Source organism: Amblyraja radiata, chromosome 12, assembly GCF_010909765.2.
Source record: "Amblyraja radiata isolate CabotCenter1 chromosome 12, sAmbRad1.1.pri, whole genome shotgun sequence".
Taxonomy (NCBI): domain Eukaryota; kingdom Metazoa; phylum Chordata; class Chondrichthyes; order Rajiformes; family Rajidae; genus Amblyraja; species Amblyraja radiata.
This window is the reverse complement of record NC_045967.1, coordinates 10,742,128-10,768,497: the sequence shown is the minus strand read 5'-3', so window position 1 is coordinate 10,768,497 and position 26,370 is coordinate 10,742,128. Positions and strand designations below refer to the sequence as shown.

The 26,370-nt window shown below is 42.0% G+C and overlaps 1 protein-coding gene across 2 annotated transcripts; it reads right to left on the bottom strand.

Annotated features, from left to right (window-relative positions):
• Positions 1 to 65: 65 nt before the first annotated feature.
• Positions 66 to 26,009, bottom strand: LOC116978923 (NFKB activating protein). Of its 2 annotated transcripts, none has more exons than XM_033030216.1 (10): positions 25,882 to 26,009; positions 23,037 to 23,444; positions 17,210 to 17,290; positions 16,394 to 16,464; positions 15,021 to 15,140; positions 12,452 to 12,494; positions 11,522 to 11,628; positions 5,860 to 5,938; positions 3,944 to 4,093; positions 66 to 569 (listed from the first exon to the last, which is right to left on the bottom strand). In XM_033030216.1, the coding sequence occupies exons 2-10, from the start codon at positions 23,393 to 23,395 to the stop codon at positions 395 to 397; spliced, it is 1,185 nt and encodes a 394-aa protein (XP_032886107.1). In that variant the 5' UTR covers positions 23,396 to 23,444; positions 25,882 to 26,009; the 3' UTR covers positions 66 to 394. The 2 variants fall into 2 exon arrangements, with proteins under 2 accessions (XP_032886107.1, XP_032886108.1); XM_033030217.1 differs by having other exon boundaries at positions 75 to 569; positions 25,878 to 25,993.
• Positions 26,010 to 26,370: the final 361 nt, after the last annotated feature.

Here is a 26,370-nt window from a genome sequence, read left to right as displayed (position 1 = left end):
ACTTTTTTCTTTGCTTGACTAATGAATTTGATTGGAATACTAATGAAAAGTAACCCATCACACAGTAAACTATATTGGTAATTTTAATAACACAATTTTACATCAAATTATCACTGAATAGTTTTATATAAAACTAGAAAGATAGGAAATTGAGTTACGCATTCAATATTAACATCCTATTTGACCAACTATAGTGAAAACAATCTTAGAACATCTAGATTATATTACGAATTTAAACAAAGAACATTTTAAATGCTGAAAATTAAGATTTAAAAGTCTGAGAATGGCCAGCATTATAATTGCCCAGCTGAAAAACAAACTTTTATTTTAGATGATCGACCTCCTGTACATTTCCAGGTCTAGGAAAGAAGCTATTTAAAATAAAATCAGATCTCTATTTTTCCTCTTTGCCCTTGGTCTTCCTTTGCACCATCTCCCTGAAGCCAGACAGAATCTTGTTCTCCCTCTTCAGCCGTTCCTCTCTGTTAAACGAAGCCAGCGCTCGCTTCTCATCTGCACTGTATATCTGGTTCTCCTTACGCAGACGCACGGCCTCCATGCGTCGGTGTCTGAACAAACACAAAACAGGACTCAAGTCAGAGGCTGGACGGGAACAGTCACAATTATTCACACATCAAAAAATGGAATAATTTATTTAAGAAACAACTGCAGATGCTGGAAAAATCGAAGGCAGACAAAAAATGCAGGAGAAACTCAGCGGGTGAGGCAGCATCTATGGAGCGAAGGAGTAGCTGACATTTTGGGTCGAGACCCTTCTTCATACTGAAACGTCACCTACTCCTTCGCTCCATAGATGATGCCTCAAAAAAAGAATAACGTTATTACAGTCAATGGCAATCACAGCTGGATGTACATTAGAAACAAACTGGTCATTTGAGGGAAAAAAAGTGCTGAGTAACTCAGCGAGCCAGACTGCATCTCTGCAGAACATGGTCCCAACCCAAAACGTTACCTCACCCTTTTGATTTTGTAAACCAGCATCTGCAGTTTTTTCATTACGTATCCGAGAAGTTATTTTTATTTAAATTTTCACATTTCTACTCTTGTCTAATATTTATTTTTATGCTCAGCTGGTATTTTATGACTAAGTTGTTAAACAGACTTATGACAAGTTAATTCAGTGACATTTTTTACAACATTGCACTCCACATATTTGTTCACCATTTTAGAAAATACAAATAATAGACAAAGTTTCAAAAAAGACTACACAGCAGTATTTCTTTGTCCAAATTTATTGTCTAGGCTTCAAGAATACAGATGTGTATTTGCAAAGTCCGTCACTTTCATAATGTTTTCTCTTAAAATAATGTTTTCTCTTTCTCTTAATACCACGCGCGCGGAAGTGATCCTTCAGCCCACCAAATGCACACAATCATCAACCACCCATTTATGCTAATCCTACACTAATATAATGCAGTTTAACCCTCCCATATTCTCCTTACCCGCACCCCCTTCCAGGTTTTCCTACACGCTAGGGGGCAATTAAAGGCCAATTAACGTACAAACCCACTTATGTTTGGGATGTGGGAAGAAACCAGAGCACCCGGAAGAAACCCACGCGGCCACAGGGAGAACGTGCAAACTCCACACAATTAGTACACAAGGTTACGATTGAATCCAGGTGTCTGATGCTGAGGTAGCAGATATACTAGCTGCATCACTGTGACACCACATGCAGTTTGCATGCATATTTGCAATGCAAGTAGTTGAGTAGTTCTGATTTTATTTAACGAAGGGCATTTAAACTTGCAGCTTAATTTAATCAAAGATTACAATGACTCGAATAAATACAAGGTTGTATTTATCTGCGTATTTGGCAGGTGGGGTAGTGATGGAAATAAGTCTATAAGTTATAGGAGCAGAAGTAGGCCATTCAACCCATCGTCTACTCTGCCATTTAATCATGGCGGATCTATCTTTCCCACAACCCCATTCTCCTGCTTTCTCCCCGTAAACCTTGACACAATCTCTGCCTTAAAAATACCCAATGACTTGGCCTCCAAAGCCATCCGGGGTAGTAATGAATTCCACAGATTCACCACCCACTGACTAAAGAAATTCCTCCTACCCTTTCCATAGGTACATCCTTTTATTCTGAGGCTTGGCCCTCTGCTCCTAGCCTCTCCCACCTGTGGAAACATCCTTTCCGCATCCACTCTATTCAGGCCTTTCAATATTCAGTAAATGTCAATGAGAAATCCATAAACAAATTTAAATACATTCAACGGAAAGCTCTTGGCAAAGGAGTTAATCCCCGATGAGATTTACACAAAACCTACAGAAAAGATAATATTGCATTCTGCCATTCTCTCCTGCACTGCGGTACAATTCCCTGGGTACACAGCTGTTCCTGTCTCCTCCAACTGAGCATCAGAGCAGCAGCTGCAGCAGCAAGTCCCAACTGAGGGATGCCACAACCAACCCAATCCCCATCGCCCCCTACAGTTACCAATGCAACTCTCTCGGTGAATTACAATCAAGAACCCTGGAACAAATTTGCTTTCTGATTGAGGAGACCATTAGGCATAGGAGCAGAATGCGGCCATTCAGCCCATCGAGTCTGCTCCACCATTCAATCATGGCTGATCTATCTTTCCCTCTCAACCCCATTCTCCTGCCTTCTCCCCATAGCCTTTTTCGCCCCTCCTAATCAAGAACCTATGAATCTCCGCCTTTAAAATACCCAATGCCTTGATCTCCACTGCTGGCTGTGGCAATAAATTCCACAGATTCACTACCCTCTGGCTAAAGAAATTGCTCCTCATCTCCATTTTGAAGGCACATCTTTTTATTCTGAGGCTGTGCCCTCTAGTTCTACTTTCTCCTATTACTGGAAGTATTCTTCTACTCTATCCAGGGCTTTCTACTCTATCCAGGGCTTTCATTATCTGGTAGGTTTGAATGAGTTCCCCTCTCAGCGAGTTGCAGCCCAGAGCCTTCAAACACTGCAAAGGCAACCATAGTCCCTCTCCTATCACCATCATGGCCGAGATCTCCACTCGGGACTAGAGATCCAACACAGGACTTGGCCACGCCAGATGGGGAAGAAAGTCTTTTCCACAACTGGCTGTGTCATTGGCTTTCATTTACCAACTTAGTTACTCCACCGTTGTTACAAAGCACTCTAAACTGATGCCTTAGTTATAGAACAACTTACACACCAAAGTAGATCTTAAAATATATATTTTTTTGCTGTGATTTCATCAAAATATTAAAGCTGAGCAATTGACCCTCACCTGGAATACCATCAAGAAGAGCTTTATTCCTATTTTTTTAATGAAAATACGAAGGGCTTATTGACATCCTTGCATTAGACACCATAAGACATGGGAATAGAATTAGGCTACTTGGCCCATCGAGTCTGCTCCGCCATTTGATCATGACTGATCTATCTTTCCCTCTCAACCCCATTCTCCTATATTTGCCCCGCTCCTCCTCATGTTCATTCTAAAGGTACGTATTTTTATTCTGAGGCTGTGTCCTCTGTCTTTTTAATTTAGAGATAACAGGCCCTTTGGCCCATAGAGTCCAGGCCGGCCAACTATCACCTGTTCACACTAGTTCTATCCTACACACTAGGAACAATTTACAGAAGCCAATTAACCGACAAACCTGCACGTCTTTGGATTGTGTGTGGATACTAGAGCACCCGGAAATAACCCACGCAATCATAGGGAGAACGTACAAACTCTGTAGACAGCATCTGTAGTCAGGATTAAACCTGGGTGTCTGGCGTTGTGAGGCAGCAAGTCTACCGCTGGGCCTCTGCATCCCTAGACTCTCCCACTGCTGTCAATGTCCTTTCTAAGTCCACTCTAGACCTTTCATTATTCGACACATTTCCTTTTCCTTCCTTTCACCAAGTTTAGAAACATATGACATAGTTAAAACTCAAGCCACCGTGCGAGTGTAAGGTTCCTACCTGCTTCCACTCATTACGTAACCAGACTGTTCAAAGGAAGCGATCTGGTCGCTGGTCAGACCAATTTCACCTCTCCGTGGAATCCGCTTCCCGGCTTTCACATACTCAGCCATGGCAGCCCCTTCACCAGGAAGCAGAGCGTGACCGTAACTAGAAGACAAACATGGTCAAGTACATGGACAATTACCTTTATTTATTCACTTTGAGATCTGGGCAGCAGCATTGACAAGTCCAGCATTTATCACCCACCCATAACCACTCTTGAAAAAGACACAAAAAGCTGGAGTTAAAGCAGCATCTGCAGTTCCTCCATACACACCACTCTTGAGAAGGTGGACAACAAGGGCCATACCGTGGCACAGCGGTGGAATTGCCACCTTACATCGCCAGAGACGCAGGTTCTAGTGTGCGGGGATTGTTGATCGGTAGGCTGAAGGCCCTGTTTCTGCACTGTATCTCAAAACTAAATCTATACATATGGATTGGCTGGGACCTATTTTTATTGATAAGATGCATTAGGGAAACAGGCCCATGGGCCCACCGAATCTACACTGACCATCACAGTATTGAGTATTTCAGGTATTGGGTGCCTGTTACCAGTGGTGTTCCTCAGGGATTGCTGCTGGGACACTTAAGATATATATTTGTGCGCTAGTATTTTTTCCAGTTTTAGAGATACAGCATGGAACTAGGCTCTTTTGCCCACCGGGTTCACGCTGACCATCGATCACCCATTCACACGAGTTCTATACTACCCCACTTTTGCATTAGTTCCTTGCACACTCAGGGCAATTTAAAGGCCAATTAACGGCAAACCTGCATGTCTTTGGATCGTGGGAGGAAATCAGAGCACCCGGAGAAAACCCACGTGATCACAGGGAGAACATGCAAACTCTCCAAACAGCAACCGAGGACAGTGCCAGAACCTGGGTCTCTGGCGCTGTGAGGCAGTGGCTTCACCAGTTGTGTCACAGTGCCGACTCAAATCTTCCACTGAAACCGCACAGATCTGGCAATTGGTAAACCAGCGACTAGGCTGTTCCACTCGGCAAACTCCAGGATATCTGGTGGATTCCCAATATGAACGTGCAGATTTTCCAGCTCCCGTGTGGGGAAATCTGCCCAGATTCATTAATATAAATTGAAGAAGTTGGTTACAGGGAAAAGTAAAAGAAGCTCCTGAGCCTCAGGCTGTGCTTGTGCTTTGAAGGCTGGTGAGTCTGGGATGTAGAAACATAGACAATAGGTGCAAGAGTAGGCCATTTGGCCCTTCAAGCCATTCTATATGATCATGGCTGATCATCCAGAATCTGTACCCTATTCCTGCTTTCTCCCCATATCCCTTGATTCCGTTACCCCTAAGAGCTAAATCTCACTTGAATACACCCAGTGAATTGGCCTCCACTGCCTTCTGTGGCAGAGAATTCCAGAGATTCACAACTCTCTGGCTGAAAAAGTTTTTCCTCATCTCAGTCCTAAATGGCCTACTCCTTATTCTTAAACTGTGACCCCTGGTTCTGAACTCCCCCAACACCAGGAACATTTTTTCTGCATCTAGCCCATCCAATCCCTTAAGAATATGATATATTTCTATATATGTTTCTATGAGATCCAATACATCACACTGCCTGTCAAAGGTGTTCTGGGCCACAGGAATAAGCTGGGAGGTAGAATCTCAGAGAAAGACTGCATCTGAATCATGCTGGAAGGTGCAAGGTGACCAGCAATGCAGGAATTGGGAGATGATATGGCTTATTAAATACGAAGTGAGGATAACATGGACCCAGGGAAACTATCAGTATTATATATATCACATTGGGAAAAGGATCTATTCCAATACTAGGTACAATTTGAAAAACAGATCACGTGCTGAGATTTTATTTCAACTTTATTCCAAAGGCAATATGATCACTTACTTCAAAGGCTTGTCATCATCTTGAGCAGACTGCTCCATTGGAGCTTCCGGTCCATATGTGGTGTCATCCTCGCGTGCACCTTTAAAAGGGAAACGTTTACCAGTTCCTCAGGGAAGGTTTAATTAAACTGCACGTTTAACAACGGCATAAAGTTATTGAAACGATCGCATTAATTCTTCATTCAACTCCCACTGTCCTCAAAGTCCTGCACTATTCCAATGAACCCAAGCCCCTGGAATCACAGATGGGGACGAGTCAGAGTATAGAAGTGAGATCGACCGACTGACCAAATGGTGCCAGCACAACAACCTGGCTCTCAACATCAGTAAGACCAAGGAACTGATTGTGGACTTTGGTAGGGGAAGGATGAGGACCCACAATCCTGTTCACATCAATGGGACGATGGTGGAGAGGGTTAATAACTTCAAATGCCTGGGCGTGCATATTTCCGAAGATCTTTCCTGGACCCAGCACACCAATGCAATTATAAAGAAGGCACATCAGCGACTCTACTTCCTGACAAGATTACAGAGATTCGGCACGTCAAAGAGGATTCTCCTAAATTTCTAGAGGTACTCGGTAGTGAGCATTCTGACTGGTTGCATCGTGGCCTGGTTCAGCAACTTGAACGTCCAGGAGCGAAAAAGACTACAAAAAGTTGTGACCAATGCCCAGTCCATCACCGTCGAATGGATCTATCGTACTCGCTGCCCCAAAATGGCAGCCAAAATCATCAAAGACCCACACCATCCTGGCCACACACTCATCTCACCATTGCCATCAGGAAGAAAGTACAGGAGCCTGAAAGCTGTAACATCCAGGTTCAGGAACAGCTTCTTCCCTACAGCCATCAGGCTATTAAACACAACAACAAATAACCTCTGAGCTCTGAACTGCAAAAGACTATTATCATTGCACCATATTTGTTATTTATTGAACTTTATCTTTTTTTTTCTCTTCTCCCGTTATGTACAGTGTTTATATATTCACATATTTTGTTGTGCTACTGCAAGTAAGAATTTAATTGTCCCATCCGGCTCGTATGACAATAAAACACTCTTGACTTGACTCTTATCTTTCTGAATTCAACAATCTTAGGTAAGCGATTCTGTTATTCCCATTTGTAGCTCCTCTAGACTTTATCAAGGAAATGCAGATGCTGGAATCTTGAGCAAAACACAAAATCACTTTACTGAACTGTATCTAAATAAAGAATTTCATGGTACATTTGCACTTGTGCCAATAAAGCACCATTGAAGCGCTGGAGGAACTCAGCAGACGGGCAGCATCTGTGGAGAGACGGATAGGCAACATTTTGGGTCAGTATCCCACACAAAATGTGGTCTATCCATTCCCTCCACATATGCTGCACGACCTGCTGAGCTATTCCAGCGCTTTGGCTGGCTGATTGTCATTCCATTCTTCCTTCGACCATCTTTCTATCTCCCACCCCGTCCGAGACTTCCCATTTGTATCCCACTCCTTTTCTCCACACCTCAATTTATTTTGTTCCTTTTTTTCAATATACGATGAAACGTCATCAATCCACAACATTTTATGTAAGCAAGCCCCTTTGAAATATCACTCAGCACCGTGAAGACGCGAGGAGAAACATTGATGGTATTTGATTGTAATTATTTTACGCAACCCCTGCATTTTGGGCCATGACTCTTTCCCTAGAAAAGAGAAGGTTTTGCAATTTTCCGTAACAGAGCTGTGTCATTGCCACATGCGTCAAGAAATGAGTGTTACAAAAAAAACAAAACCTTTCTTCGCATAGATTTTGTAAGAGCGAATGTTAATTGTATCTCAGATTTTTTGGAAATAATTTGTGAATTCTGGAAGGGTGAAGTTCCTGAAATATATAAAGAGTGTTTAAAGAGACTGATACCAACAAAGCGTATGAAACATTCCTGATAATATTTAAATCATATGATGAACACTGTCCTTTGAAACAACACAACAAGAAGCAAAAATATATAGATAGGCCATGGATGACAAAAGGACTACAAAATGCATGCAAAAAAAAGAATATCTTGTATAAAGAATTCATAAAATTCAGAACTATAGAAGCAGAAAGTAAATACAAAAGATACAAAAACAAATTGACTAGTATTATGAGGATATGTAAGAAAGATTATTATAATAAAATATTAAACGATAATAAAAATAATATCAAGGGCATATGGAATGTGTTAAATAATATTATCAGGAATGGATCAATGAATATAAACTACCCTCAGTATTTTAAAGGCAATGATACAACTGTAAGCGATATGAATGATGTGGTTAATGGGTTTAACAAATTTTTTGTAAGTGTGGGACCAAAACTGGCAGAAGAAATCGATAATTCACAGTCAGAAGGAGAGGGGAAGGTTGTGGATTTGTTAGACAGCAACCCAAACTCAATGTTTTTGAAAGCAGCTGATGAAAAGGAGATTATTGACATTGTTAGTAATTGTAAGAATAAAAGTTCTACAGACTAGAATGACATTGATATGGCTTTAATCAAGTTAGTCATTGGTGAAATTGTAAAAACCTTAACTTATATTTGCAATTTATCTTTCAAAACTGGTGTATTTCCATGTAAAATGAAAACTGCCAAAGTCATCCCACTATACAAAGCTGGAGACAGAAATCAATTTACAAATTACAGGCCGGTGTCGTTACTCTCTCAGTTCTCAAAAATATTAGAAAAACTGTATGTAAGTAGATTAGATAACTTTATCAAGAAGCACGAATTGCTAGTTGATAGTCAATATGGATTCAGGTCAAACAGATCGACATCCATGGCATTAATGGAGTTAATTGAAGACATTACCAGTTCTATAGATAACAAGAAATATGCAGTGGGTGTATTTATAGATTTGAAAAAAGCATTCGATACAATTGATCATCATTTGCTAATCAAAAAACTGGAAAAGTATGGAATCAGAGGGGTTGTACTAGAGTGGATGAGAAGCTACATAAGTAAAAGACATCAGTTTGTGCAAATAGGGGACTGCAAATCAACATGCTTAGAAATAACTTGTGGAGTCCCACAGGGGTCGGTTTTGGGCCCCAAATTATTTATTTTGTATATTAATGATATATGTAGGGTGTCAAACCTCTTGAAATTTGTGTTATTTGCGGATGACACTAATATTTTCTGTGATGGGGACAATTTGCAGCAGCTTTTGGAGGTGGTCACAGCAGAAATGAGTAAACTAAAAACATGGTTTGATTTGAATAAATTATCATTAAATTTAAACAAAACCAAACTTATGCTGTTTGGAAACGCAAAATAAATACACAAGTAAAAGTAATGATAAATAATGTTGAAATAGAAAGAGTGTATGAAAATAAATTTCTGGGTGTGATTCTTGATCACAAAATCTGCTGGAAACCCCATATAAAACATGTGAGAGCAAAAGTAGCATGAAGTATTGGAATGATGGGGAAAGCAAGGCATGTTTTGAATGAGAGAGCACTGTATATTCTGTACAGCTCACTTATGTTACCGTATTTAGATTACTGTGTGGAAGTATGGGGCAACACCTACAAAACCACCTTACAATCACTAAGCACACTACAAAAAAGAGCTATTCGCATAGTAAACAATGTAGGATATCATGAACACACCAATATACTGTATTTAAAATTACACACCTTAAAGATTAAGGATCTGGTAGAATTTAAGACTGCACAAATAATTTATAGAGCAAAAACCAAACTGCTACCTGTAAACATACAAAAACTGTTCAAAAGACAGAGAGGGGGGTTATAACTTTAGAGGGAAACTAAACTTGAAACAGCATTATGCTCGGACCAATTTAAAAAGTATGTGTATTTCCATTTGTGGGGTGGTTTTGTGGAATGGTCTTGATGAAACGATTAAACAAAGTATGAATATAATGCAATTTAAAAAAATGTACAAAAGATATATCTTTGAAAAGTACAGTAATGAGGAAGGAGAATGTAAATCTCACAGATGTTAATGGTGCTTGTTCTTTTAGTTCTTTTCTTTTTTTGTTCTTTTTTTCTTAATGGCTTGATTGGAGTAGTTTTATTTGAATTGTCTGTTTAGTTTATTTTATTGAATTTTGCATTTGTTAATGGTGAAGAATGGGGGTAGGATTTGACAAGCATAGGCTTCTTCCTATCCCTTTTCGAACGAGTCTAATGTGTATTATGTTGAAATTGGCTTTTGATTTTTTAATTTATGTATGTACATATATGTTATGTATATGTGTATGTGTGTATATGTGTATATGTATGTATGTATATATGTACATGTATATGTATGTATGTGTGTGTATTTATGTATATATATAATTTTCCTTTTATTTATTCATTTTAATCTTTTCTTTTCTTCTTTTTTTTTTTTAAATCGTTCGAAATAAAGATATCATTCATTAACTGCTGTAACGCAAGGATCGCCTGTACAGACTAAAGACTGTCAAGACTAAAGACTTATCTATACTCCCAAGCCTTTCCTGACGTCCTCTGAGTGAGGGCTACATGTATATACATGTATATATCAGGAGGAGGAGCCATCTTGGTGAACGGCTGCTAGCAGCAGCCGTCCGTCTTAAATTCGTTTTTTTTCTAGTTTTTAGTGAGTCCTGTTTTTTTGTTTGTAGGGGATATGGTCTTTTAATGTGGGGGGGTAGGTGTTACTTTATTTATAGGTCCCTACCTGGTCGGTGTGGCAGCCTTTTTTCCGGGCTGCCCGTCGACCCGTCGTCGTAGCCTACCAGCGGGCTTGGAGCGCCGTTTCTTGGCGGGAACCACCCAGCACCTCGGCCTGCGTGGCGGCACAGCATTGGAGCGCTGGAGCGGAGCGGAGCGGGCGATGCCTTGCCTGGGTCGCCGCGCTGGAGCTCTGGCGAGCTGGACCGCCGTGAGCAACATCTCCGGGCTGCGGGTTTGCGGAGCGGAGAGGCGGCGTGCGTAGAGGCGGCAAGGCGGCAGTGAGGAGAGCGGTCGCCGACTTTTTCATCTGGAGCCTAGGAGCGCCAAACCGGCGCGGCCTTGTCGGCTTCGGCAGCCGCGGGCTCCAACCAAGAAGCGGCCGTTCCAAGTGGCCCAGCCGCCGAAAGGACTCTCCCGACGCCGGGGCAAGACCACCCGGTGAGAACGGCCAGGGACATCGGGCCTCCGTAGAGGCAATTGCGGTGGCCCCAATAGGCCTGACTTTGGGGTGAACATGGGGTGGGGACTGGACATTGTGCCTTCCTCCACAGTGCTATCCACTGTGGGGGGATGATTTTTTTTTGTCTAACTGTAGTCTTGTAGGTCTGTGTCCAAGATGGCTGCCGTGAAGAGAGAGTGGACGCTGGCACGAATTGGTTGCCGCTGCTCTCTCTTCACACTGTGTTTTTGATTTTCTGTTTTTGGATTGAATTCTGTTTTTAATTTGTGTCATTGTGATGTCTTTAATTACTTGTTTTACTCCGATTATATGTTTTTATTCCGATTACTATGTAAGGTGTCCTTGAGATTTTGTATGAAAGGCGCCCATTAAATATAAAATTTATTATTATTATTATTATTATATATGTATGTAGTTTGTTTTGTTGTGCTATTCTTATAACAAATGTAACGCACTTTGGCCAACGAGAGTTGTTTTTTAAATGTGCTGTATAAATAAATGTGACTTGACTTGACTTGACATGCTTACCTGTTTTTTCTACCCAGACAGCTTCATGTGCATTTTCCTCCTCAGACTCTTCACTACTAGATTCAGTCACATTCTTCTTGTTCTTTTTCATTTTCTTTGCCTTCTTCCTGTTGAATGAGTCCAGAAAAAAGGTTATTCTATAGCATTTAATTACTAATTACAACTTCCATCTTACGTCAACGCTAAAGCTGTCAAGAAAACAAGATAGCCTTATCAAGCAATTTATTTAGTACACTTTTGCCAATTATTTTATTACCTTGTAATTCATACATATATAATCCATAGGTCTGTTAAAAAATTCAAATTGTCGACCTGTCCAAAAATGTGCTGTTAGTTCAGTTTATTGACATGTGTACCGAGGTACAGTGAAAAGCTTTTTTATTGCGTACGATCTAGTCAGCAGAAAGACTATTCATGATTACAATCAAGCCGTCCACAGTGTACAGATAGTCCGAGGGTCTCCAATGTGGTAGATGATAGTGCAGGACTGTTCTCTAGTTGTTGATAAGATGATTCAGTTGCCTGACAACTGCTGGGAAGAAACTAAATCCATTCCAAACTGATAAGAAACTTATTCTACCCGTTATTTTCAACCGTTTTTAATGACAGCTTTAACGTTCCTCCATGATCGTGCTCCTCCCTGACTGTTACTTCAATCTGTCCAATAACAGAAGTAAAGCACAGTGGGAAATATGAACAAACAGTAAAAATAAGTGGAGATTCAAGAGATGACAGATGCGGGATTCTTGAACAAAATACAAATTGCTGGAGAAACAGAAGGCCAAGCAGCATCTGTGGAGGGAAATAAACAGATGCTGTTCGGGTTGGGATCCTTCGCCAGAGTTCTTCAGTAAAAATAAGTGCCCAAAAAAATTAATTTGCATTAGATGAAGCAGATTAAGATACTCAGATACAACATGAATGTCTTACTTTTTATGGGATTTCTTTTTCTTCTTTTTCTTTTTATCCTGATCTATGAACATGAAATAAATAAATTCAGTATACAATTAATGTACTGTAAAACTCAAAAATTGGCAAGCTTGTGACTCTGGTTGTGGTAAAATAACAGGATTTCAGACTCCTATTAATACGCAAACATACATTATGAAAAACATGTTGCTTAGTAGCTAACTCAAGGAATTTTCCACTGGACCCGGCTGAGTTTAAAGGGATTAGGATCTATACAAGCACTCTGAATGACTCTCGTAAACTGACCAAGGCCGAGACCAGACCCCTGGTGTTTTAGACCCCAACCTAGACTATGGATATTCACTCAGTGTACACTCCTGATCTCCTGCTCCTACCACACTCCCCACTTTTACCCGGAACGCTAGTCCTGCATTCTAGAATGATGATCGAATCAGGTGTCAAACCATCAGAATTGTATTTTGGACACAATGAACTGCAGCTGCAGGTTTATAAATAAAAAAAGACAAATTACCAGAGTAACTCAGCATCTCTGGTGGCCATGAAGTCTTAAGGGTCACGACCCAAAACATCGCCCATCTATGTTCTCCTAACGCACTGAGTTACTCCAGCACTTTATGTCTATTAAAAAGATTTTATTTTACTGTGTTACAGAATTTTGTGTAATTTGTTGTGTATTCATCTGAGTTGTTGAGCCTGTGATGCTGCTACAAACAAGATATTCATTGTATCTGCATACAACAATAATCTCGACTTGATTAGATTTCTGAATCTAACATAAAATGACCAGTTTTAAGTAACTACTTGCAAAAATAATGTTTAAGCAGCAGTCTTGCAATGATAACACTTCCCTCACTACAAACAGAATAAGTATGATTAAGTATTAAGTCCTCACCTTTCACCCCACCAGCCGTCACATACAACAAGTAATCCTCCGTCAGTTTCGCCACCTCCAACGTGACCCCACCACTCGCCACATCTTCCCATCTCCCATGTCTGCCTTCCGCAAAGACTGCTCCCTCCATAACTCCCTTGTCAATTCTTCCCTTCCCTCCCGTAATACCCCCTCCCCGGGCACTTTTCCTTGCAACCGCAAGAGATGCTACACTTGTCGCTTTACCTCCCCTCTCGACTCCATTCAAGGACCCATGCAGTCGTTCCAGATGCGACAGAGGTTCACCTGCATCTCCTCATCTATTGCATCCGCTGCTCTAGATGTCAGCTGATCTACATCGGTGAGACCAAGGCTTGGCGATCGTTTCGCCGAACACCTCCGCTCGGTCCGCATTAACCAACCTGACCTCCCGGTGGCTCAGCACTTCAACTCCCCCTCCCATTCCGTATCCGACCTCTCTGTCCTGGGTCTCCTCCAGGGCCAGAGTGAGCAACACCGGAAATTGGAGGAACAGCACCTCATATTCCGCTTGGGGAGTCTGCATCCTGGGGGCATGAACATTGAATTCTCCCAATTTTGTTAGCCCTTGCTGTCTCCTCCCCTTCCTATCTCTCCCTCAGCCCTCGGGCTCCTCCTCCTCCTTTTTCCTTTCTTCTCCCCACCCCCCATTAGTCTGAAGAAGGGTTTTGGCCCGAAACGTTGCCTATTTCCTTCGCTCCATAGACGCTGCTGCACCCGCTGAGTTTCTCCGGCATTTTTGTGTACCTAAGTATTTATCCCACTTTGGAGTGCCAGAATTCAAATCCATCACCTATTTTGAAGATAGACACAAAACGCTGGATTAACTCAGCGCGTCAGGGGAAAATCTATGGAGAAAAGGAATAGGTGACACTTTGGGTCTGCAACTTCTGAAGAAGGGTTCAGTCCTAAAACATCCATATTCCTTTTCTCTAGAGCCTGACCCACTGAGTTACACTGACCATATTTTGTGTCCATTTTCGGTATAAACCAGCATCTGCAGTTGCTTCCCACCCATTTCTAACACAGTTATACCACCTGACCGTACATCAGCCTCAGCTCTTCCCTTGCTGAAATCACAAGTACATTCAAATTCCCTTTAGCGTCGACTGCTCCATCTCATTTCAGGCCAACCTCCCTGCTTCTACTTTCTGAAAATTTGAGAGCTTTCCAAATGCTAAGGCCTGTATTATAACTCGTATCAAATCCCAGTCACCCAGAAGGGACCCGACCCAAAATGCCGTCTGTCCATTCCCTCCACAGATGCTGCCCAACCCACTGAGTTCCTCCAGCACTTTGTATTTTACTCAAGATTCCAGTATCTGCAGTCCCGTGTGTCCGGAGTCTCCCATTAAACTGTATTGGTTGACAAACATTAGCTCCCAGCAAACTATGCAATTTAAAAAATATATACTTTTTGTTTCCAATTTTCTCCATGGTCTCCTCTCTCTAATTCTTGCCATGAGCACTTCTCTGAATTTAATTGCTTGATCATCCGTGGCTGTGTGCACTGCTCTTAATGTACATTCCCTCCCTCTCTCCCAGACCACTGTCACACCCTCTCTGCAGCTGGTTTCTTTCCTTTCCAATCTGTGTGGCCCAAACACAGAGCACGAGTGAGTGGGTGAATGCATGTACATAGGAGGGACTGATTCTTACCGGTTAAGTCACTTTCACTGCCAGAGTCAGATTCACTTTCTTCTGAATGTTTATGCTTTTTCTTTTTTGATTTTTTCTTTTTATTCTTTTTCTTTTTTTTCTTTTTCTTCTTTTTCTCCTCTGTAGGAGAGATCAACAGTAACATTTTGTCAGATAATGAGGGATATAGGTTCAAGCACAGGCTAATGGGACTGGTTTAAATGGACATCTTGGTTGGCTTGGATGAGTTGTGCCTCAGGGCCTTTTTCTGTGATGTACGAGCTTTCGAGATGTTGTAGACCATGCAATATTACAGGGTGCATACTATATGTACACATGCTGAATAAATCTTTGCTTCATACAAAAAGGTTAAGTAAGTATATTGGCCAAGTATTCACATACAAGGTGCAGCTCCGCCCACAAGTAACAACATGACATACGGTGACAGTTACGAATGACTCAGAAAACACTACACATTAATAATAATAAAACATTAATGATAAAACACCATTGATCAAGCATGTGAACCAACACATACCAGATCAAAGGGATGGTACAGATTTTTGGCTGTTGAGTAGAGCAACTACTCATGGTTGAAAACTGTTTTGAACTCCTTCTAAAGATGGTATGCACTGATTGATAATGGTTATGGGTTTACTCTGATCTCCTGAATTTTACTTCAGTGAGTAGATGTACCAAACTGGCCAAACTGGTCTATTGTCGATTTCAGAGATGCACGTGGTAGCAGCAACACTACTGGTAATTCAGGAGGTCAGATAACAATGTGCATCCACTCCAGATAGCTGTTCTACTGAATGTATAGATTATAGGAGGGCAAAATCAGGCTCATGCAAGATATGATCACACAGATCACACTTTTACCATCAAAACTCGTAAGCAATGTTGAATTAAACTAAATATTAAAGAACTGTATCCTAGCAAGCAGTTAACACTTCTTGGCTGAGACAATTGCAAGAGGAGCAAGGCTGTGACAAAATCAATTTTAGATATGGTTGAAACACTGTAAAAACAAAAATTGCATATAAAATAAAATTTGAATATCAAATAATGTTGAAACAATCTATTTAATTAAGGAAAGTCTGAGTTTCCGTGACATTTGGATGAATCCAATTTCTCTCCTTGCTACCGCAGAATTAGAACGGATGCACCCAAACATGTTGATGTATATCTACAGAAACTGAAAATAAACACTAAGAAAGGGCCTTAGTAAGCTTGCATTGTGATCTTGGATTTTTGGCACTATTAGTGGCACTAGTTTGCCAACAGCCATGGGTGAATCTATACAAAAAAGCTTCTGACTGACAATTTCCATTATCCACCACCAGGGCTCCGCTGTAAATTCTTTTTTGAAATATAATTTTATAAATAGTTACCGTCTCCACTGGAATCAGCACTGCTGCTCTTTCCCCCATGCTCACCCTCCACTGGAGTATGCTCGTCCGAGCTGACAAACAGAAGAAAAGTTTCATGCTAAAATTTCCATTAACATAAGAATGTTAAAACAAGACTTTTAGAATTTAAAATATTAAATCCAGAAATGATGTCCTAATGGTAGGTACACAAAAAAGCTGGAGAAACTCAGCGGGTGCAGCAGCATCTATGGAGCGAAGGAAATAGGCAGCGTTTTGGGCCGAAACCCTTCTTCAGACTGATCGGGGGTGGGGGGGGCGGGGACAAGAAAGGAAAAAGGAGGAGCAGCCCGAAGGCTGGGGGATGGGAGGAGACAGCAGGGGGACTGAGGAAGGGGAGGAGACAGCAAGGACTAACAAAATTGGGAGAATTCGATGTTCATGCCCCCAGGATGCAGACTCCCCAAGCGGAATATGAGGTGCTGTTCCTCCAATTTCCGGTGTTGCTCGCTGTGGCCATGGAGGAGACCCAGGACAGAGAGGTCGGAGACGGAGTGGGAGGGGGAGTTGAAGTGCTGAGCCACCGGGAGGTCAGCTTGGTTATTGCGGACCGAGCGGAGGTGTTCGGCGAAACGATCGCCCAACCTCCGCTTGGTCTCACCGATATAGATCTGCTGACATCTAGAGCAGCGGATGCAATAGATGAGGTTGGAGGAGGTGCAGATTTCAATAAAAAGCTATACAAGAAAGATTATATCAAAAGGTGATATATAAATGAAAAGTTATTCTGCAAACTCTAAGCACAACTTTAAACTAGTTATATTGATAAAAATAACTTACTCTAGTTCTGGAAATTTTGGAGACAGTCCCCAAATTTCAGGTGCTCCCAGTTCCCCAATTCTTTCTCGCTCCTTTAAACGCCTGGAAGAAACGTGCATTAATCAATCACTTGTTAAGTTTTGTTGAGTAGATTGCTTCAAGCAAATATTGAGAATTTGAACTCCTTTAGATCCTGTTATCTATTAGTCATTGCCAACATCTTGAATGTGGCAAACTATGATTTCAGGCACAACACCTCATCAGAATGAATGAGTGTGGAATGTTAACTTACCACAGGTGCTGTTCATAAACAGCGCAGCAAGATTTCCCTGCAGGTCTTGGATATTGTTTTAAAGTAGAACATATTTTTGCGCTGATAATTTAGGTAATTAGAGAAAGTCATGCAAAATTGTACAGGGGTGTTGTTTGCACAGTAAAACATTGATAGTCCAGCATACTTGGCACTATGGATGTGTCAAACTGCCTAATCTCCAGGCTGTAGACCCAAAGTGCTGGAATAGGTCTGCGGGTCAGGCAGCATCTCTGGAGAAAAAGGATGGGTGGTGTCCTTCTTCAGACCCAAAAGGTCACCCATCCGTTTTCTCCAGAGATGCTCTCTGACCCACAGAGGTACTCCTGTATTTTGTGTCTATCTTCAGTATATCATCTGCAGTTCTGTTCTATACTAATTTTCCCAAATATTAAATAATATCCAATTAAAACACCAATACACTTTTCAGACACGTTTTCGATGTTATACAGTGCCCCAATACTTTCCAGATGTTTCAGTGGATGTGGGAGTTGGCACTCTGGTGTGTTAAAGGGACTGGCGAGTCTCCGCGCACGTCCGGTGCACAAGAGGGAGCACGCGAGTCAGAAGTGGAATCATTGGTATTTCTGAACAATCAGATGGTAGATAATTGAAGGGTTGATGCACAATATTTCAAGTTGCACTGCAATGTCTCAAGTAAGCTGTTTTATTTTACCCATCTACGCCACTCTATCAAACCTGACAATGCGGGAGATATCGGAGTCAATCCAGAGGATGAGAGGACCCTCACTGCATCGCTTTGTAAATTGTATCACTTTGTAAACTTGGAATGCTTGTCATCAATATAAAATAGAAAAAGACAAAAACAGAAAAATCTTCAAAGTTAGAGTAAAAAGAGCAACAATTCTCAGAACAATATAACTGAAGGGTCCTGCCCGACCTGTATGTATTCCCCCTACAGACGAGTTATTCCAGAACTTTGTCTTTTGAATTAAACAAAAAATGAACAAATAAGATGTGGACAATTGAGAACAATCATATGGAAGGCACACGTTTTTCTTTCTTTTTCATAGAACAGTACAGCATAGGAAAAGGCTTTCGGCTTACGATGTCTGTGCAGACCAAGACATCCATCTCTGACAGCTCAGGAAGTTCAGAGTAAGGTCTCATCTCATGCTCCGCTTCTATACAGCCATCATCGAAAGCATCCTCACTTCATCCATCACAGTCTGGTTCGGCAGTCTCGACTCACTCTCCCGGAAGAAATTACAGCGCATCATCAACAGAGCATCCAAAATTATTGGCTTACCCCTACCATCCCTTGAATCACTTTACCACAAACGGACACTACACAGAGCCCGCAAGATCATCTCTGATCCCACTCACCCTGCACACTATGCCTTTCAGCTACTGCCCTCTGGGAGGCGTTACAGGACAATTGCCTCCAAAACAAACCGCTTCAAAAACAGTTTCATTCCCACTGCAATTAACATTTTAAACTCTGTACGGTGAGGAATAAGAATAAGCATGGCCCTTATGTATTATGTAATGTGTCTTTCTGTATGTATATCTATGTTATATGTTTAATGTTTGATGAAATGTTGGAACCTGTACCGAGCTGTACTGATAACAAATTCCACCAGCCTGGCTGTGTGGTCATTAAAATACAATACAATACAATTTAAACTAATCCCCTCTGCCTGCACATGGTCCATGTCCCGCTTTTCCCTGCCTGTTCACATGCCTGTTGAAATACCTCTTAAATGCTGCTATCATTTCCTTTCATTTTTCCCATTGGAGTTCACTTGTCACAGTTTGATTTTCATGATGTTTTAGGAAAGAGATATTAGCTCTCAAACTGAACTATTTATGCAGTGCTTTATTTTAGAGAAGATATTCTGGACAGATCCTCACTCGACTATAATTCTGGCTGATAAAATTGAAAGACAAATAAACCCAAGTCTGTGGGCACACAAAAATGCTGGAGAAACTCAGCGGGTGCGGCAGCATCTATGGAGCGAAGGAAATAGGTAACGTTTCGGGCCGAAACGTCTGAAGAAGGGTGAACATACAAACTCCAAACAGACAGCATCTATAGTCAAGATCGAACCCGGGTCTTCGGCGCTATAAGGCAGCAACTCTACCACTGCACCATCACACAAAAAAAACCCACTGGCTATGAACAATGATATAGATTGGGATATGTCAAACACAGCAACTCCTGGGAAGATTTTCAAAAGTATCAGAATCTGCAGAAAGATTGATTCAAAAATCTATCCAAACTGTAACTTTCAAGGCAAACTAACTAGATATGACAGGTCCAGAAAAAGTTAACTTTGTTTCTGATTTTGTTTACACAGAAATAACAATGTGACAACTCAAGCACATGGTTTAGCCCGGACGTTGTTTGATTCTAATTTGTGCAATCTTCTGGTTTATGACTGGAGCCATATTTATAATAAATCACTGTTTATCCTTGACAGAGAATAGGTTTAACGCAAAAGCTTCCACTTTGAATTTATATCAAGAGCTGGATGTAATGATAGTCTTTTACTGATTTGGATCACCACATTCACAGTCAGAGAAGAGTCGGTTAGCTAGTGGAGCCCAGCGACTCTTGCTGTTGGGGTGAAAGATATACGCTTTCTTCCCTCAATTTACGAATGGAATACCATGCCTAATGCCACAGATTGGCAAATGAACCTCAAGAAAATGTCAAAACAAGGGACTGGAGATGCTGGTTTACATTAAAAAAAAGACAAAACGTGCTGGAGTGGCTCAGTTGATCTGGCAGCATCTCTGGAGAACATTCTCCATAAATGCTTAAGAAGGAACTGCAGATGCTGAAGGTACACAAAAATGCTGGAGAAACTCAGTGGGTGCAGCAGCATCTATGGAGCGAAGGAAATAGGCAACGTTTTGGGCCGAAACGTCTGAAGAAGAGTTTCGGCCCGAAACGTTGCCTATTTCCTTCGCTCCATAGATGCTGCTGCACCCGCTGAGTTTCTCCAGGATTTTTGTGTACATCCAGAGATGCTGTCTGCCGGGTGGGATACTCCAGCACTGTGTCTTTTTTTTCTCAAGCAAATGACTTCAGACCATTCAAGTGATTTATTCTACCCAACAAATATTTAGCACTAAACTTTATAATTTAGGTTAGTTTAGAGGTACAGCGCAGAAACATACCCTTCGGCCCAGAGTCCGCGACGACCAGCGATCCCTGTACACTAGCACTATCCTACCCACGAGGGACAATTTACAAATTTTACCAAAGCCAAATTAACCTACGTCTTTGGAATGTGGGCGAAAACCAGAGCACCCGGAGAAAACCCACGCGGTCACGGGAGGAATGTACAAAGGTCGTGAAGACAGCACCCCTAGTCAGGATTGAACCTGGGTGTCTGGTGCTGTAAGGCAGCAACTATACCCCTGTGCCACCCCTGCTGTTGTGCCTCCAAAGAGAATCTGAATAAGGAGTAACTTTGGAAACCACATTACAACTACACAAATGCAACTTTTTTTTTATCCCATTCTCTGATGAACGTATATGCACCAGCCATTACATTCCAAATCATATTCACTCAGAGGTTTTCCCTGTGGCAATTCAAGTCCTTTCATTGATACATAGACAATAGGTGCAGGAGTAGGCCATTCGGCCCTTCGAGCCAGCACCGCCATTTAATGTGATCATGGCTGATCATCCACAATCAGTACCCCGTTCCTTCCTTCTCCCCATACCCCTTGATTCCGCTAGCTCTAAGAGCTCTATCTAACTCTCCTTTGAATACATCCAGTGAATCGGCATCCAGTGCCTTCTGAGGCAGAGAATTCCACAAATTCACAACTCTCTGTGTGAAAAAGTTTTTCCTCTTCTCAGTTCTAAATGGCCTACCCCTTATTCTTAAACTGTGGCCCCTTGGTTCTGGACTTCCCCAACATCGGGAACATGTTTCCTGCATCTAGCGTGTCCAATCCCTTAATAATTATATATGTTTTTATAAGACCCCCTCTCATCGTTCTAAATTCCAGTGAATACAAGCCCAGTCGCTCCATTCTTTCATCATACGACAGTCCCGCCATCCTGGGAATGAACCTTATGAACCTATGCTGCACTCTCTCAATAGCAAGTACGCCCTTCCTCAAATTAGGAGACGAACACTGCACACAATACTCCAGGTGTGGTCTCACCAGGGTCCTGTACATCTGTAGAAGGACCTCTTTGCTCCCATGCTCAACTCCTCTCGTTATGAAGGCCAACATGCCATTAGCTTTCTTCACTGCCTGTTGTACCCGCATGCTTACTTTCGGTGACTGATGTACTAGGACACCCAGGTCTCATTGTACTTCCCCTTTTCCTAACCTGACACCATTCAGATAATTATCTGCCTTCCCGTTCTTGCCTCCAAAGTGGATAACCTCACATTTATCCACATTTTACTGCATCTGCCATGCATCTGCCCACTCATCCAACCTGTCCCAGTCACCTTGCATCCTCTTCACAGTTCACACTGCCACCCAGCTTTGTGTCATCTGAAAATTTGCTAATGTTACTTTTAATTCCTTCATCTAAAACATTAATGTATATTGTAAATAGCTGCGACCCCAGCACTGAGCCTTGCGGCACCCCACTAGTCATTGCTTGCCATTCTGAAAGGGACCAGTTATTCCCCACTCTTTGTTTCCTGTCTGCCAACAAATTTTCTATCCATGTCAATACCCTATACTCAATACCATGTGCTCTAATTTTGCCCACTAATCTCCTGTGTGAGACATTATCAAAGGCTTTCTGAAAGTCCAGGTACACTACATCTACTGGTTCTCCCTTTCCCATTTTACTTGTTACATCCTCAAAAAAGATTTGTCAAGCATGATTTCCCCTTCTTTAAATCCATGCTGACTTGGACCGATCCTGTTAGTGCTATCCAAATGCGCCGCTATTACATCTTTGATAATCTACTCCAGCAACTTCCCCACCACGGATGTCAGGCTAACTGGTCTATAATTCCCTGCTCGGATAGGCTTGGATAGAGTGGACGTGGCTAGGATGTTTCCATTAGTGGGAGAGTCTAGGACTAGAGGTCATAGCCTCAGAATTAAATAACATTCTTTTAGGAAGGAGATGGAGGTATTTCTTTAGTCAGAGGGTGGTGAATCTGTGGAATTCTTTGCCACAGAACACTGTGGAGGCAAAGTCAGTGGATATATTTAAGGCAGAGATAGATAGATTCTTGATTAGTACATGTGTCAGAGGTTATGGGGAGAAGGCAGGAGAATGGGGTTAGGAGGGAGAGATAGATCAGCCATGATTTAATGGCAGAGTAGACTTGATGGACCGAAAGGCCTAATTCTACTCCTATCACATATGATATGATAATTCCCACCAATAATCCCCAGATGCTGCCTGATCCACTGACTTCCTCCAGCAGTTTGTGTTTTGCATAAAGAAACATCTTGGGAGGGGCGATTTAGAATGTTTTGTGATGTTTAGAGAAACATTGTGCTTGGGAATAAAGAACGATATACATTTTGTGGACAGATCTACACATTGTCATCTTAAATATTTAGAACTTGCCTGACCTGGCAATAAAGGCATCATGTCTCTGTTGGAGTAAATCTTCTTGTTCTTTTCCATAGTTGGCCATATAAGGTTTGTTGTAGTGCCCATGATAGGAACGGGATGTCTGTTCTCTTGATCTTGACCTTGAATGATGCACACCATTTTCATGCTTGTGTGTGCTGGATCGCTCTCTCGACCTAGATCGGGATTTTTGAAGCTTTTTGTCAGCCATAGGTGATTTCATGAGCCCCAAGTGATGACTGGGACTTTTTATCGGAGGACTTCGTGACCTGCTGCCATCACTGTTGCTGTGCCGCTTCCTCTTAGGGCTGAAAGACGAGTCTGGACTGCCACTCCTTGACCGACGCACAGGAGGCATTGCTTATCATCAGGCTTAAACAATGCTGCTCATTTATGTTCTATATTATCTGTAAAGCAAAACAATGCAAGCATTGTGTAAAATAATAACTAATTTGATCCTTTTTTGTTCTGATAACAGATTGTCATTTTCTTGGTATTGTATTTACTTGGATTATTCAGGAAAAAACAATTCTCAATTATTTGTGCAGCAGAAAATACAAGGAACCGCAGATGCTGGTTTACAAAAATGGCAAAGTGCTGGAGTAATTCAGAGGGTCAGGCATCATCTCTGGAGAATATGGAGAGATGACATTTCACGTCGGGACCCTTCTTAGTTTTCTTCATAATAATTCAAGCACATTAATCGATATTAATGGAAATATGGAGCAAAAAATAATTTATAGGACTTGTTAATGAATTCTTTGCATGACTGACATCTCTTGAGGAAACCAACTCAAACACATTTCAAAAGAGGGTTGAATTGCATGTGATTATTCCTGTGGAACTGATTGTTTGCCTCACTCCATGTCTGAAATAAGTACCATTAACCAATGTATCTGCACCATATTGCTTGATTTGTTTATTAAGTTCCGTGAATAATGTGGTTAATTATGAAAAATCACTTACGTTAAAATTGTAGTTATTTAAATATATCTGCTTTGTTTATTTAAATATAAAATAATCAAAATTCATATTGGGAACAAGAATCATGGTTATTACTTTCTATGGCAACACCAGAGGTGTATTAGCTGAGGCTCACATTCTCACTATCCATGCAGATGATATAGGCAGATATTCACTGAAGTTACTAAATCATAAGGCCATCCTTCAAGAACTAGAAAGTAAGACAAGCCTAAATGCATCCATTTTGACCAGCACCTGCACAATGTGCCGTAATTATGCTTTAAGAGTAATTTGCCATGCATGGTTTGAGTCTTCCAAGCAAAGCCAAAAGGTTTGAGAAAATAAAGTTTCAGAGTACATACCCATCATTTTCTTTCTTTCCACACAAACATCCAAACTGAGAACAACCAAATCCAGACAATCAGTCTGAAGAAGGGTCCTGACCCAAAACATTACCTATCCATGATCTCCAGGGATGCTACCAGACCTGCTGAGATACTCCAACACGTCGCGTCCTTCTTTGTAAACCAGCATCTGCAGTTCCTAGTTTTTACACTGAGAACAACCCTACTGATGCAGGATCTCGTCCCGAACTGTTGACAATTCTTCCATACCACTTCCCCAGAACGGATACTGCTTGATCGGCTGAGTTTCTCCAGCATATTTTTTTCTTTCCTGGACCCAGCACACTGATGTAATCATAAAGAAGGCACATCAGCGCCTCTACTTCCCAAGAAGATTACAGAGTCGGTATGTCAAGGAGGATTCTCTTGAACTTCTACAGGTGCACAGTAGAGAGCATACTGACTGGTTGCATCATGGTCTGGTTTGGCAACTTGAATGTCCAGGAGCAGAAAAGACTTCAAAAAGCTGTGACCACTGCCCAGTCCATCACCGGTTCTGACCTCCCCACCATCGAAGGGATCTGTCGCAGTCGCTGCCTCAAAAAGGCGGCCAACATCATCAAAGACCACACACTCATTTCACCGTTGCCATCGGGAAGAAGGTACAGGAGCCTTCTGGAACTGTAACGACTAGGTTCAAGAACAACTTCTTCCCTTCAGCCATCAGGCTATTAAACACAACTGCAAATAAGCTCTGAACTATAACCGATTATTATTATTATTGCACTATATTTGTTTATTTATTGAGTATGTGTGAATGTGTATATATACAGTGAACTTTTTTTTCTCCCGTTATGTACTATGTTTACATATTCTGATGTGCTGCAGCAAGTAAGAATTTCATTGTCCTATCTGGGACATATGACAATAAAACACTCATGACTCTTCTTTAGGGGTACTAACCCCAAATGTCATCTGTTCATCCCCTCCACAGATGCTGCCTGACCTGTTGAGCTCATCCAGCACTCTTGGTTTTGGCACAAGATTCCGGCATGTGCAATTCCTTGTAGCTCAGTTCCATTGAGCATTGTGGATGTTGTGCATGTGTATCCTATTGAACAATGCATTTAGTTGCAACACAAAAGAAACGTGTAGCAATCAAACACTTTATTTTTGAAAATCCTACAGGGGAATTAGCATTTATTTACTTCCAGTCTGAAACTCTTGAATCCATAACCGCCATTGGCGTGTTTGTGTTTTTAACGCGGTTTCCTTGAAACGCAAATACCATTTAGCAGCGGAACCGCCGATGCTGGGAGAGAGGGGGCATCAGTAGACTGGGGGTGTGCAGTGAGTTGTCTGTAAGCGATGTCCCGGGCTGCCCCCACCCGCTCGCCGCCCCCTCTGCCCCGGGCTTCACCCCCCCCTCGGCGCCCCAGGCCTCAAGACCCCCCTTTACACCCCCTCCCCTCCCCTCCCCGGGCCTCAGCTCCGTTGCGTCCCAAGATTGGTCCGTGTGGGTTGTCCCCTCACCTACCTGTCTGTCTGCCGGCCCGGCCTTGCCTCCCCGCTCGGACGTCGTCGCCTCAGCAACTACCACCAAAGTTCCGCCATCGCCGCGGCGGCTGCGGTCAAACGTCACGGCGCAGCCACCCGGATGTCGCTCCTGATTGGCCTCCGTGCGCGGCGGCCGGACGCATGCGCAGTGGGCAGACTGAGCATCCTACCAAAGATCCTATAGCGAGCAAGGTAGACGCAGTACGGTCATGGGCAGATTCATGGCCCCATTTCCGTAACCGGCTTCACCAAAGATCCCATAGGATAATGGTGCGGAGACGGAAACCGGTTACGGAAACATCCTCGTAAAAATAAAAGTTATTTAGTAAAAATCTTCTCCTCATTTTCAGAATTATAATTTATTAACACAAACTATTCCCCCGCAACGTTGATTACACTGCGAGTCGGGTCGGGTTACGGAAATGGATGAAAAAAAGGCCCACGTTCCGTTCCGTACTACACGTCAGCC